The 15,334-nt window shown below is 44.4% G+C and overlaps 1 protein-coding gene across 2 annotated transcripts; it reads right to left on the reverse strand.

The window, feature by feature from the left end:
• Positions 1-1,703: 1,703 nt before the first annotated feature.
• PTHLH (parathyroid hormone like hormone) lies at positions 1,704-14,998 on the reverse strand. Of its 2 annotated transcripts, none has more exons than XM_074901203.1 (4): positions 14,913-14,998; positions 12,139-12,261; positions 6,150-6,572; positions 1,704-2,162 (listed from the first exon to the last, which is right to left on the reverse strand). In XM_074901203.1, exons 2-4 carry the CDS (start codon positions 12,237-12,239, stop codon positions 2,153-2,155), a joined length of 534 nt encoding a protein of 177 aa, XP_074757304.1. In that variant the 5' UTR covers positions 12,240-12,261; positions 14,913-14,998; the 3' UTR covers positions 1,704-2,152. The 2 variants fall into 2 exon arrangements, with proteins under 2 accessions (XP_074757304.1, XP_074757303.1); XM_074901202.1 differs by lacking the exon at positions 14,913-14,998 and adding an exon at positions 13,481-13,538.
• Positions 14,999-15,334: the final 336 nt, after the last annotated feature.

Here is a 15,334-nt window from a genome sequence, read left to right on the forward strand (position 1 = left end):
AGTTCTATGGAGCCAAGGTTTAGTGTTTGAGTGTACGGTTTTGTTTTACTCTCCTTGGGCCCCATGTCTGCCAAGGATCATCCTTTCTGACGAAGATAAATTGCCTCTGCCCACCGTAGCTTTAGTTTTTAGTTCCAGCTGGGATTTGCTGGTAACGCTGAGATACAAAATCATCTGAATGTATTGCAGTTAACTTCAGTTGTATAAATCCCAGCATTAGCTGGATACTATAAATAGGCAGGATGTGCAAAGAGGCCAAGTTGAAAATGTGTAGGAACCGTGCCTTTTTCTTTAATGCAGCCCTGAAGTTGTGCTATGTTTCATCATGTATAATATTTTTCATCTGAAAAGGAAACGATGTGCATGTGCTTTGTGGCTGTAGTAATTAACTGGACATAATGAAGCGCTGGATTTCACACTTTGGAGAAGAGGATGGAGGAGGATGGGTAAGTTTTTCTCAAGTCTTCTTGCTTTTAGTGCTTTCTTGGAGGTAGTTTTCGACAAGATTGGGTAGAGAGCAGGAATACATCTGGTTTATATTATATGATGGCTGTACTTTGGCAATGGAAAAAGATGGCACTTAAAAAAAAAAAAAAAAGAAGAATAAAAAAAGAAAAGCTTGGCAGCTACAGAATGGAGCAACAATTACAAGAACTATCTTAAAATTCCCAGGATTTGCAATTTATTTTTCCATGCTTGCATTTTTCTGATGTTGCTGATGTTAAAGGAGTGAGACGGAGGCAATTCAGTAGGATTTTACAAAGTACAGCTATCTCTGTGAAACAATCTCCTTTATTCAGGTTGCCCCCACAGCAGCTGCTGCGATTAACATGTGGGTGGTAGCGAAAGGGATAGGAAGCAGGACTCGTATGTTCACTTTAAAAAAAGTGATACATCATAATTTTTTTCCTGCTGTTTTCTTCAGCCGGTGACCATGAAGTAATGAAGGTGGTCTCCCGCTTAACTGCAATTATCTATGGGTATAAGACAGAAGTAAAATTAATGCAGATGTTTTTCGGAAACAGAGCCATGTGAGGCGTCCTTGTAGTGGGGGAGAGGAAAAATTATTCAATTCAACAGTACCTAGTGATGTGTCACCTACTGCAGTTTTCATTTTTTTCTTTCCTTCATATGTTCACCCAGGAAACATTTTTTTTGCCCTGACTCACATCAACATAAGAAGGTCGCAGAGCACAAAGCGCTGAGATTCTCCTCATCTTTGCATCTTTGAGAAGAGTTGGTGGGAGCCGAGTGAGCATCTATTTTTGAACAAGGCTATGGGGTGTGACATGTGAGCACCTTCCAAGAGTGTAGTAAGTGATGCAACCCCTGGGGCTGCTTTTCACATCCTCTCATTCAGAGGGTGTAATGCTTCAGCTTTTGCAGGGCTGGGGGCTGGAAAGGTTGGGAATCGTGTTTTCCCTGCAGCGGGGTCTGAGCTCTATGACAGTACCCCCAGGTTGTTCAGCAACTTAGCTGACTTAAAATAGACCACTGGAATAAAATATGGTCTGAGTGATTTTTAAGTAAAAGCTAATGTGAAAATGTGGGAGTTTGAACCAATGTAAACACATTAAATTTAAAATGATTTTCAAATGTAGTAAAGAAAAAAATAGTATTCCTGCCCTTGAAATTCCTAAAGGACACATTTTTCCCTCTGAGTCATGGTTGAATTAGATTATATTTTATTAGACATTCTTTACAAATTTTAAAATACTGCTATTATACATGCACAAAGGAAAATCAGTTTGAACAATGGTATGTAGGCATTCATTGAAGTCAACCACAAAACAGGAACATTTTATGTCAGTTATCAATGTACTCGATATGTATATCTAAAGTGCATTATGTTACAAAAAAATATAGAAAGTCAGCAGCACCAAGATACGTTCACAAAATAAATACACCAGTCAACAAAATAAATTATGGTAAATGTGACAATAATAATTGTCTTAGCCTTAGCCAAAAAAAAAAAAAAAAAAAAGAGAAAATTCACAATAACCAAATGTGCAGTTTCAGAGAGCAATGGGGGAAAAAGGTTTTATTCTGAGCATTTACAATATTTACAGGTAATAAATATTTTAATACTTCCCATACGTTCACTATTACAGAATACTGCAATACGTCTTCCAAAAATCTCTTGCTGAAAATGTCAGCGCCTCCTGCAGAGAAAAAAAAAAAAAAAAAAGGACAGGAAAAATAGAAAAATTTAATTTTTCACGTCAAATACATGGATATAAAATTAAAAGCAAGAGTGCCACAGACTATAATGGGTATACCTTGCTATGAACATCTGCAATAATAAGACCTGTTTAACAATTGTACCATTTTAGACATCTTTTCAAGACCTCTGTGATATTTTCTTCAGTGCATCTCATCTGGTGGTATGAAGACCTGCGGTTTGTCATGACACTGAGGCCGACTATTCCGATATATTGTACATTCAGAGAAATGGGAAAGGGGTTTGGTTTTCTTTAGAGCCTCGTGCAAGAAGATTCCCGAGCGCTACAGGTAGAAAAATTGTATCAACCTATAATAAATATGCCAAGTGCTAAAAATTTTAAAAATACAGTTGGAGAAATGAGAAAAATTGTTTTGAATAGCAGAAACAGAAGGTCCTTATTGGATGCTGTGGCGATCATGGCCTTGCTGTGTTAACTGCTTGGGTGGGATGCCAGGCTTCTGGTTAGAGCAGTCCCATGGGGTTTATTTGCTTTGTCTTTCCCACCGACAGGCCACCTGTTCATCTTAGAGATATTTATTTCCGTGGTGTCACGTACACGAGTATGTGCAGTAACGGCTGCTCAGGTCTTGAGGTGAACAGACCCTTGATAACGTGTGTCTTTAAGTGCTTGAATGAATGAAAAGACTAGAAACCTGAAACTTCCCCTCTGGGAGCCAAAGAGCTTGGTCCTGATAGAAAACGAGCGTCTTGTAGTGTTAAGCTCTGACTCCTGTTGCATTCAGTCTGAGCTGAAAGAGTCAGCTGTGTACAGATTTGGGAGTTTTCTACGGGATGCTGGCAGATTGGTGTGAGTTCTCTCCTCCTCCCTTCCATACGAGCATGAGAACAAAAGCAGCGGCTGCTCCTACCCTGTCAGTATTTTCCTTATGCCACAACATTATTTTAAGTTACTTCTTAGCGGTGCTGCAGGAAATGCTGAAGGGTTGGGTTGGGCTTTTTTCCCTTCTGTCCCTGTCAACGGCACATTTCTGTAATGCATGTTGGTTCCCTGGGAAACAGCTATAGGGTGGAATGTGTAGCTACGGGATGGAGCAGGATTCTCTCCTGCTGGACTGTGGGTAGTGTTCCACATGGCAGACGTGTGTGGGTGTGAGACACACACACACAAAAAAAAGCAAATCTTTGAGCATTTGAGAGGGGGTTTTAATGTGCACATTGAAAGTGAGACTACGTTTAACATTAGGGAGTTTACTCATTTGAAAGGTTCCTTAGGAAATTAGGTAATAACAGCTTAATCGAATTGGAATGGGAATATAGTTGGAATGTCCATGTGTTTTAAGTGCCTGGAATGGAAACGCTAGCATGAGGCTCCTTAATAATTAACTAGTAATACTTGGGTGTGTTCAGGCTATAACACAGTCTGTATAATAATGATGCACAACTCATACAACATGACTGTCTATGTGTATCTGCCCTACACAGGCCTATATTTAAGAGGGTGACAGTTTTAATGTCTTGGATTTTAGGTTTTGTTTCAGAGTTTAAGCTAAGCCACATCTTGACAATGGGCTCTGTGCTAATGACTACTTGCAAGCTGCTTTCTGTGATTTGGTCCCAGATTTTGCAAGACTGGCTTCTTTTATGAGATACTTCCTGTAGTAAGTCAAAAGATCTAGGGAGCACATTATTTTTGGTCTTCTTTCTGACCTAAACCCAAAATTTTGGGATCAAGGTTGGGCAAAGGGAACTGCTACAAGAATTTTAATTCAGTGTGCTGAGCAGAAAAGCACAAAGATACAGCGAAAAGCATGAATGAAGCTTATCTTTGCAGTTCCTTGACATTTACCCTGCTGCATTATGCATGTCCACTTCTTCACTGTAATGATGCTTCTCAAAAGCTGCAGCTGGCCTTAGGGGTGCTACAAAAGCAGCTTCTCCTGGTGAAGCAAGAAATCCTGCCTGCACACGCCTTCCTTGCCCTCCACCAGCACATAGAGTAGAAGTTCCTGACCCAGCTCAGTCCATCTGAGGAATCAGCCTCACTCAGATGTGCCCATCCCTCCATCTAAAATGTGCTCGTCCACCGTGTGCCAGCAACCACATAGACAACTGCCTTGAACCTGGCTTCCCCTCTCTAAAGTACGTGTCAGGGAGTTGGGACTTGCTTTCATTTAACTTTTAGAAATTACATCTTTTGCCAGCCTACTCGGATAACTACAAGCTTGTACACTAGTAGTTTCTTAAGAGCTGAACCAGAATATTATGCTCTAAACTTGTGAAGGAGGAATTTCGTTTTCCTGTTTCATGGCTGCTTTTTGTTAAATCATCTTCAATTAAGTATTTAGAATATAGGTCCTCTTTAGGAATCTGTTTCTTGCCCTGGAGAAATACTGCATCTTGGGAAACAATATCAGTAAGGTAAAGCTGGACTGCCTTCAGCAGCCTGGACTCCACAGCAATGCTGACTGCCTTCAGCCATCCAACCGTACTTGAAACAGAAAGACCTAACTAGGAAAATCAACAGGATTGTACCTGTAATTTCTTTCACATATCCCATTGGATATACAACCAAAGACAGAGTAGTAAGAAAAAGAAATGAGTTGAAATGCCCTAGGAAGTTTTTTCCCTACATTCAAGATTTCTGCGTGCCGAAAACAGTGTTATTTATTGGCCACCACAGTTCCTTAAGAGCTGTTGAAACATTAGGTGTCTCCTGACCAGAGTCCCAGAGTGTGCTTTCCCTAAGTTTGTCCTAAGACAAACCAGCCTCTCTTACTTCACTACTAACTGCTACAGCCGTGCTAACTGGTTTGTGGTCCAGGACACTGAATGCCGAGCCCCGGGTGCTGGTAACTCATGTAGAGGAAGATGTAAACTCATGTAGAACTTCAGTAGAAGTTGAGGTGATGGAGCACGTTGCAAACTGTGGCCTGTAAAGCTTAACCCAAGACTGGATTTTAGTAAAACCCTCAGTGGTGTCTCTTTCTAAGGGATTTACTGTGAGCAAGTGACACTGCTCTTATGCCCCTGTTCTGTCAAAGTGACAGGAAAGGGTCGTTTTTGCTCTCGAGAATGCAAACATTTGAGGAGACCTGAGGAGTGAATTCCTTGCTTTTGTCTGCAAGTTTGCAGACTTCCACTCTGGCTGAGATGACTCCAAGAGGTTGAATCACTTGGGTTACCTAGGCTGAAGTCTCCAGCTCACCACTGCCCTGAAAAAACGCTTCATTGTCATACATGAGGGAAGCACGTCTCTCTCCAAAACCAATGCTCAACATTTTTCGGCAGCAACGTAATTGTTTCACGAGCTGGCAAAAAAGATGGAGCTGAATTAAAAAGTCCTAATGGCAGGGAAAATTTTATGGCGAAAGGCTGGTCTGCGTTGTTTGCAGATATTACTAAGAGAGAAATTTTCCGTGTTCTCCCCTAAGGTTAAACAGTAAAATGAAAAACTGTAAAGTAAGGGTAGGAAAGTTGCCAAAAAGGGGAGGCGTTGAGAGGGAGGAAAGAAAACTTCACCATTTTATAGATGCAGAGCCTTAAATAAAACTCGAAGCTTTCAATCTGCTGAGGCCCAAGTGTGGGACCAAGACCTGAGATGAGAGACACTACGGTTAAAACGGGAAAGGAAATTTTAACGGCTATGATGTGCTTTCATTTCGCAGAAATAACTTTACTTACTACTCGCTCGGCTTCAGGAAGCTCGTTGTGGTTGTAAGTGGTTTACTTGAATTGTTTGTCATGGGCAAGAAAGACTTTGTCACCAGTGGAAAGGGGAAAGGGTACTTACTTGCCTCCAGAAAGTACCTTGAGACTGTGCACTGCTTGGAAAGCTGTGGCCCAGTTTTGAGCATAAAGGTGTGCTATTACTCCAGGTTTGAGTGAGGCCTTGGCCTCTCACACCGAAGGGTAACAATTTCAGTAAATACATGGTATTCCCCCCAAAAGGATATAGCAGAATTACCTTAAAGTGTGATAATGTGTAGTAACAGAGTTGTCCAAGAGTGGGCTCTCGGTCACACCGCTTCCATACATGCCAGAATTTAGCCAAGCCGAGCGGGCTCGCCTCTTTTTCTTCTCTTGTTCCTTACGTTTTCCAGGCTTTGCTTTCTTTTTCTTCCCCGATACCTTCAGGGGCTGCTCCTTGTAGGTCTGTGATTTGTTTGTCTCCTGAGTTAGGTATCTGCCCTCATCTTCACTACCAAATCGGACAGGGTAGTTCTTCGTGTTGGTAGCAGGCTTAGGGTTAGGTGAAACCTCTGAAGTTGCACGGATTTCTGCAGTGTTGACACCTTCAATTAAATTTTGAAGGAATATTCTTCTTCGTAAGTCTTGGATTGACTTGCCCTTGTCATGCAATAGCTGGTGCTCTGATACAGCCCGTTTGCTGAAGAAAGAGAAGAGGGGAGGGGGGAAAAAAAACATTTAGGATTTGGTTATTGCCTAGTACTTGGCAGAACTCCTCTCTCCTCTGGCAGTGGTGGCCACAGTGACTGTGTACCAGCTCTCAGGCTTGGAGACATCCAGTTAAGTCAGACTGCTGGAGCAAGTCCTGCTTCTGAGAGTAGCTGCTCCCTACAGAGAAGGGAAAGACCTAAGTGGGTAATAATTCTCAGCTGACCGATCACACAGCACTGGACCTGGAGTTGGATTAGTCACTGCTCTGTTCTAGGAAAGCATTACAACTCTTAATATATCACACTTCAGGCAGTAAAAGCAGGATGACAGTTGTCAGAGATGGGAAAACTAAAGGGTCAGATAACGGAGCACTGCAGTCGAGCAAGAGAGGCAGTAACGAGTACTTGCACCGAGTCTGGAAGGAGTGTTTATACAACATCAGTCTAATCATTTCCTTCTGCTCAGTCGTGTACTTCAAAAACGTAAATAAGTGCATTTCACTTCTAAATTTAAATAAGTGTAATTATAGGAGCGTAATGGAAAAATGTTTGAATTTGGGTGCCTAAAACATAGGCACTTCGGGCCATAACGAGCTATCCAGAGAGGCAGCCTGAGCATCAGCAGAGATGAGCCTCAGCCACTCCCGTTGATTTTACTGCTTGGCTACTTGTGTCTAATTATGGTTTTAGAAGCCTTTCTAGTATTCCTTTGAGTGTGATCTCTTGGGGCCAAATTTCTCATCCGCTGCGCTCTCTGAGTTTTATGGTAGCCCTCTGTGCTGGATCTTCTGCAAGAGCATTCTGGTTCGTTTGAGTGGGTCTCTGCTACTTCTCCTGAGTTCGTGACCTTTTGCTTCACTAACCTCTGTCTTGTTTTCGAGGAACCGGGAGATGGTTAGCTCTCTGTCTTTTAGAGATATTGTACTGGCAAAGAAGGTATGAAACATCTGAGGAAAGAAGATACAAGTGGCACCTGGATAATAAACGACCGTGAGAAAATACATGCTTTTTCCTTGGTCTGGGGTAGACGCACAGCTGCACTGTGAACCACAGAAAGAGCACAAGCTGGGATTTTAGCTGTGTTCCCATGAATGCTATAATACAGTTTATCCTTCCAACTGCCCTACTTCAGTGTGCAGATTGGCTATGTAGCCTCTCATCTTGCATCAGGGTACCGCATGTGACTGGATTCTTACTGGCCAAAGAAAATGAATTCCCTGCCTTGCCTGTCGTATAATCATTTGGTCAGTTAGCTGGATAAGCAGTTGTTTCTGCATGTGGGTGAAATGGGAGAAAACACATAACTGTGAGTGAATATTCCTTCCTTCCAACCCATACCTAGTTACCCTGCTACATTACCACATGTCAAAATGCGGTGGACGAAGACAACATGCTGAATGACTGGGAGTGTTCTGCAACTGATCTTTCTCAGTCCCTTCAGCCAAATTCTTTAGATCTGCGATTAATCAACAGTGGAGCGATTTGAAATTGGCGACTTCAAGTAGCATTGGTTTAAGAGTATCCCCCTCAACGTTTGTCTTTGTAGAGCTGCGCTTTTTGAGTGTTGGGTTCAAGCGATGGATTCAAGTGATACTATGTCCCTATTAGTGTGAAATTCCAACAGCAGCTTTCCCTCATTCCACAATGACACGGAAAGATGACTGCTGTTTTGGCATGAAGTCATACAGCAGGGATGCTTGCTCAAAATCAGGCCTACATGTACTCAGGTTTGTGAGTATACACGTTTGACCAAGCTTTGTCTATGTTTTAAGCATCCCAAAATCAGGACAACTTCAGGCTTTAGGGCAAATATTTTATGCCCTTCCACTCGGTGTCCTTAAGCAAAAATGCAATGTGATAATACTGAGCTGAACCCACATTGTTCCTTCCTCTTCGGTGCAGCTGTGACCATTCACGCAAGCTCAAGATCTGCCCCGGGAGAATTGTTTTGACCAGTGCACTCTCTGAAGCTCTCCAATAGCCATTTCTAACAACCTTCTCATTAAGGTCCGTCTGATTTGCAAGTACGCTAATAAAACTAGTACCTTGGACTCCTCGGAGTGGCATCCTTCTGTGCTGCTTGTCGAGCTGTCCATTGTTGCTCACGTTACGTTCCTAGCCTCAGTGATCTATTTTCCCAGGATATTTGCATGGGAAATGCAGTTCTCGTTTCACTATTCTAGTTTATGAAAAGCACACAAAATCTCAGTGCTTTACTGAGTCTAAAACAGCATGCCTCATGCGATGAGCAAAGCTTTCCTACTGCCTCTTGTAAACTACCAAGGATAATTCCTTTTTATCACAGTCAACCTAAAGCTGCCTTAATCCTGTAATGTGTATTTGGTCAATTTACCCACTGTGACAAAATCTTGAATCTCTAAAGCCTGCTATTAAAGTACTCTTGACTGAAAAGCTATTGCATTTTACAGAGCTGAAACCTAAGGATTTGGTTCCAGCACACACAAGGCAGTCAAAGAGCATTACAAGGTCTACATGTCGAGTGAGTATGCATTTCCAAAATAATGCAGGGATTGACGTGCGAGGGGTCAGTGTGCCAAAGAGGGTGGGTTTCTGTTTAAATGCCTGTATGATATTTAGCATCGTCTGGCCCCAAATAACATTCTGCCATTCCAGATGATTGTATAACATTACGTAGTGTTACATTTCACATGACTTTTATTACTCAGCCAGACTTAAGGATTACATTTTGCCTACAAACTTCCTTTGTACGCTCTAGATCAAAAATCTCCTTAAAACAGAGAAGATGTGGTAGATAGATATCTCTTTGACCTTCTGCCTCAGTTATTCAAACAACTCCTATGTTTGTAAATCAGGGAAAAGCACTTGCCCAAGAAGGCTGATGTAAGAAGTGCTTCATAATGGAGATATCAACAATATCACCCACACACATGGAGTAGGAAGGCAATGGAAACTGGAATGATTGCATTCACATATTGGGTACGATATGTAAAAAAAAATATTAGGCTGTTAGGGTTAAGATGACCCACTAGAGGTCCCTTCCAGCCTTCTATAAAATGCACCTCTCATTCAAGGAAAAAGATTCTGTACCCAAACCAAGCACAGTAAATGCTGAGCTTCCAAGTAGTAGGTACTTCTGAGAGAAGGATGTTGATGGTTTGCATCTGACTGGAGTGTCCAGACTAATTCCTCTATCTGGTTCACTATGCACACACGAGACTTAATGCCTCATTATGGGGAAAACAATAGAAATCCATGACTTGTGACTATCCTGACTTCATGTGCTTCCAGATAAGCTGCTCTTTTCAGGCACATTCCTTCTTCATTTTTTCCCCTTAGATATCTAGAGTCACTGAGAGGCAACATTCTTCAAACAACAACTTTCTGTCTCAGACTTGCTCTTATTTAACCGCTATTATCCTTGACTATTCACACTGGGTCTGATCATAAGTTCAGCAAAATAACTGGAAAGGGTTCAGTCAGCTCTCTGTCTGGATTTTGCAAGACTGAGCGCCCTTGCCACTGGCTCCAAAGGGAGTGAAAACTGCTCAACCTATCTCAGGGTTAGGAAAAATATTTTGAACAGATCTGGGGACATGGTGCTGCAGTGTCTGGGCACGCTGATAAAAATATCTAATTTCACTTTGAGGCATTACTGGGCTTCTCAGAAGTTCTTCAGCAGCTAAAGCGTTTCTATAACAAATAATATGTCTGGCAATCTTTTCTTGGGACAATTTGCTATTGCTTTCCATGGGAGATTTGCCTCAGCAAAGTCTGTAGAACCAGGCCTATGTCATTTTGATTATTTCTGCATGGCTATAATAACGTGCTTCAGTATTTTCATCCGTTGCTGGTTTAAGACTTTGACTGAAAAAAAAACATCTCTAGGCTTAAGTGAGTTATTAACCATTAACTCTAGGAATGGTTTGTGGTGATATTAAAACAGGACACATGTTTGAGTGTGGTGTCTGTGTTTGTGCTGTACCCACAAACAAAACTACGTGAATGCCACTAACTGACAGCTGACTGGTTTCTCGTGTGTGTTTTACATGCCATAGCAAAGAGAGAGCTGAGAAATGGATTTGGGCTGTTTAGCTTCCACTTTTTTTTTTCTCCCTGCCCAGGACAGAATGGGGATGTTGGGAAGACCTCTAATCCTGACCTTTAAAAACGAGTGTTAGAACAACGCTAACTTCAAAAAGAGAGAATTTCTTAGCACATCTAATTTTTTTTTTTTTTTTAAAAAAAAACCCAAATTTGGCTTAGATCCAGTTCAGAGTTTCTGAGCCAAGAAAATAACAGCATTTGACTGTACTTCAATTATTTTCATTTTTTTAATTTCTGAAACTAAAGTTTGGTTCCTCTGTATCCAAAGAGAAGAAACTGATCTCAGATGAAAGAAATACCTCAGCAATAGTTTGAAGGAGTACAAACCAGTTAAGCATTAATGGACTGGGAAGAATACGCTGTAGCATTATCAGCAATAACATGTTCTACACAATTTGCTGTAGGAGATTTGTAATAGCTGTCTGCCTGCTGCCAAAGTTTAGGTGTGTCTGAAGTCACTTCACCTGGGGGATTTTTATTTTTTTGTTGTTGTTGCTTAAATGGCAGAGGAAGTGCTATTTGGAGATCTTGTCCTTATGTATGTAATAAAACATTTACAAGGAAAACCATCTGAAATTGTTTGCTGTGTCATGTTTCCCTATAAATTGTGATTGGATTTTCCAAGCCTCTTTCTCCAATCTGACTTCCTTTTGAATATAGTAACAATACAGCCCTCCACGGTGCGGCTGAGGTGTTTCTTCCTTAGAAAATCTGATGCAAGTCCAGTGAAAGCCAGTGAGTTAGATGTGTGAGACAGCTGCTCCTACATCAGCCCAGTGGCTTCTCTTCTGCACTTTGCGTGGGGGTATTAGTATAAACCATGCTGATTATTTTGGAAGGAGCAAAAAGGTCATTTCCTGAACAGACTCTCTTAAGTTACATTATCATTTATCAAAAAATATGCCTCTGCCTCCAAGTCAGATACTGGGCTCGCTTCGGATTTTTTTTTTTTTTTTTTTTGCTAAAGTGGCAGAAGTCCAAAGAAATCGTTCACTACTTCAGTTTCACGATGACCCTCGCTACTGCATGTTTCCCCTGCCCTTATCAATATTGGCTCCCTGCCAGTGCCGAAGAAGTGTATGTTATTTAGTGTAACGAACGGCAGTTTGACAAAACGGGATGCTCCCTGCTAGGACCCTCCCAGGGCGCGGAGAGGTGCGCGGGATCGGCCGGACAAGCACCGCTGCTCCCAAGGGAAGGAATGACCCTCGGCTTGGACATCTCCTTCCCAAAAGCTTGAGAAGGTCAAGCAGAGGCAAAGTGCCCTTTCCTTGCCCCTAACGCCTTCTGCCTATCTCACCTGGGGCAGGTAGCCCCGGGCCACTCCGGGAGCGCTACCGGCGCCCCCCAGGGCTGCTCCTGGTGGTCGGGGGTCCGGCCACCTCCCTCCCCATCACCCAAGCGAGGAGAAAAAAAAATCAACAAAAAAACCCAACAAACCCCCAAACCAACAAAACAAGAGAAACTTACGGTCTGCGGCTGATTCCCTCTACCGATCTCCCGTAAGAGGGCACGGAATAACTCAGCAGAAACACGGCGAAACTCCACTGCTGGAAGAGTTTAGTGAACATTGTATCCTCCGGGTCTTAAAACCTGCAAGGAAAGGGAGATCAGTCCCGAGGGACACATGCGCCAGCTCCGTCCTCAAGCGGTCCCCTCTTTCGGCTCTGCCAGCTCCGAGGCTGGGAAGGAAAAACAAACTTGCTGAGCTCTCGGCAGCGGCTCACTTCTTCCAAACTTCGCTCCGTCTCTCTCCCCTCCTTGCTGTCTGCCTCTCCCTCCCTCCCTCCTTCCCTCCCTCCCTCCCTCTCTCTCTGTCTCTGGCTGCCCGGAGGCGAGATCTCTCGCAGTATCACTTAAAAAAAAAAAAAAAAAAAAAAATCACCTCGCTCGTGTTTGAATCGGGCTAAAGAGCGCGGCCGTTTGTCTCCCCGAGCCCTGCTCAGCCCCAGCCCGCTAAGCCGCTGTCTCAGGGCTTTAGGTTAGTTTGCAGATAAGGAAAGATTCCCAAAACTCAGCTCAGCGACCCTCTTCTCTGTAAACACACGCTGGGGGGGGCTCACACACACACACACACACAGAGATTCAAGGGGCGGGGGGGGGGGAGGTAGTGGTGCATCTATACATCTGTCTTTAAGTATACCTCTGCAGGAGGAAAAAAAAAAAAAAAAAGTCAGGTTCACGTCCTCTGCTTTCGGAAAGTTGGGTCCCCAGCCGGGACAGGGCAAGGGAACTGAAGCTGCGCGGCTGGAGAGCCCGAGAGGTCTAAGCGAAGCGGGGGTCCCTGGGGGCGTGGGTCAGGGGCTGGGCAACATGCTTGGCCCCGCAGGTTGCCTTGGGCTGGAGCTTGCCCGCGTTCACACGCCCCGGAGGAGGCTCCGGGAGACCTGCGGCAGGACGGCGAGGGTTTTGCAAAGAGATGGCGCCCTCGGAACATGTGCGGAGGGAGAGGGAGCCCCGGCGGGGTACCCCCCAGCCATAAAAAAAGAGACTTAAAAAAAAAATCAGCTCGTCCCGGGATCGGAATCAAAAAGGAGCGAAGAAAGGGAAACACCCGACAGCACACGCACTCAGCAGACCCTGAGGACTCCGGCCAAGCTCTTCGCATCCTCTACAGCCAGGCTCAAATCTTCAACCCCCCCCTCCCCACCTCTCCCTTTCTGTGTTTACCCCCGGGTCAGCGCCTCCCCTGCCGCAGCACAGTGGAAAGGAGGATCCCCCCCCTCTCCTCCCCTCAGTGGGGGCACTTTTTAGATCAAGCCCCCAAAAGCCCAACCTGGGAGCGCTGCCGCCTTTCCTTTCACACACCTACCGTTGTTCGTCGCAGTTCGCCTATTAGCTGGAGGGTTGATTCCTTAATGATGTTAATTGTACGCTAGTAAAGGGGAGGGGGGGGGGGCGCTAAGGGGGAGGGCTGGGGGAAGGACTCGCAGTCTATGAACACAGGCGCTCCTGGCCAAAAAAGTAAATTAGTGGAAAGTTTTCTCCTCCTCTCCCTCTCTCGCCTTCCACTTCGCCCTCCGTCAATCTGGCCGGGGCGTTGCAAAGATCTGTGGCAGGTTGCGCTGCCGGGGGAGGCGAGCAGAGAGGGCAGCCCCCTGCGCCTCGACGGGGACACCCCCCCATCCCCCCCCCCCCCCCCCCCGAGGACCCCACTCCCCATTTTTTTTCTTTTTCCATCACAGGAAAACCCTTCTCTAAAAACTAAAGGTGACACACAATCCGCCCCTTCATCCAGCCTGCCTGCTCAAGAAACTGCCCCCGGCTCTTGGGAAGAAAAGTGCAGGGAGAAAGCCGGCGGGGGGGTGGGGGGGGTGGGGGGTGGGGGGAGTGTGCCCCTTGCTTCCACCCCCCCGTCGGCTTTTGGAAAGGGAACTACTTTGCAAGGCGCACGCTCCCCAGGAGGGCAGCAGCCAACACCTGGAGCAGCCGGCTCTGTCCCGGTCGCATCCCGGGAGCTCTCAGCCCTCCGCGGTCGCGGATCCTCCGCGGGGCTCAGCTCCGCGCCCCGCCGAAACCTCCTCGGAGAGACCTGCCGCTGTCCCCAGGTACGGAGGGGTCGGTGGTTTCTGCCCCTGACAGCCTGATTTACAGCAAACGCTTCCCCAACATCCCCCCCCCCCCCACACCCCCCCCCCCCACACCCCCCTCCCAAGCAGCAGCAAACCCCCGAGGTGTGCCGGCTGGTTGCTCCTTCTCATCCTCTCCCCACATTAAGGAAGGCTTTCTGGAGAAAGTTGAGGTGCAGAGCGAACCATTCCTCTACCTGCAGGTTATTTTACGATAAACGACACTTGCTGGCCACAATTTAAAAGCCCAGCTCCTTAGCCAGATCTCATACCACACAGGCAAATAAACCCGAAAACATAAGAGCTGAAATAGAAATCACGCTGCAGACATTAAATCGTTTATGCTGTAAATAAATTCCCTGAACACCTGGTAGGCTATAAATTAAAATGTATAGCTAATAGGCTTCTTTGATTTACACTGCCCTTTCGACTAATTAAAAATAATTGTGAGATCCCCTGAAAGCAGCCCCCACACACTCATAGGTCTGTTGCTCATGTTAAAGGTAAGACGTCCATCAAATATTTTTAGAATTTCCTTTCCCCCAGAAATAAATAAATAAATGAATAAAAAAACCACAACACCAAAAAAACACCCCAACCCTTACAGACTCAGGAAAAATAAATAGCCTTTATAAACTTGGAATACTGAAGTTTCTTCACCATGTATTACTTCACCTTTTCCTTGAGTTACAGCCCTCTGTGCCTCTCAGAGATCACCCTGGCCAACAGTGGTGGATCTTCTCAGCAATTGCTTCCAAAACTATGTTCTATCCTTAAGAAAAAAAAAAAAAAAAAAAAAAAAAAAAGTGAAATAAATCGAAAAAAAAAAAAGCAACACTTTTCAAAAGAAATCCAGCCCTACAGTTTTTATTCTGCCTGCAACAGATTAGTGCTAAATAAAGGGTGCGAAAAGCAGGTGCTTTTCTCCCTTGCTGCTCTTTTTATTATGAGAAACAGAAGCTTGTCCTAATATATATAGTGAGGTAGACCCTTCTCTATTGCTTTTATTGAAAAGACCAAACTTGTGACATCACTAACTACCTTCCTATGGCTGAGTTGGCCACATCTCTGCCTCAGTGGGCTTGGAAAAAAAAAAA

The sequence above is a fragment of the Athene noctua genome, chromosome 3, assembly GCF_965140245.1.
Source record: "Athene noctua chromosome 3, bAthNoc1.hap1.1, whole genome shotgun sequence".
In the NCBI taxonomy this organism is placed as follows: Eukaryota; Metazoa; Chordata; class Aves; order Strigiformes; family Strigidae; genus Athene; species Athene noctua.

Coding starts and splice junctions, on each gene's coding strand:
- PTHLH (XM_074901203.1), bottom strand. CDS start 12,239: ATGTTCACTAAACTCTTCCAGCAGTGGAGTTTCGCCGTGTTTCTGCTG. Junction 6,573..12,138: donor GAGGGAATCAGCCGCAGACC/GTAAGTTTCTCT, acceptor CTCTTTCTTCAG/CAAACGGGCTGTATCAGAGC.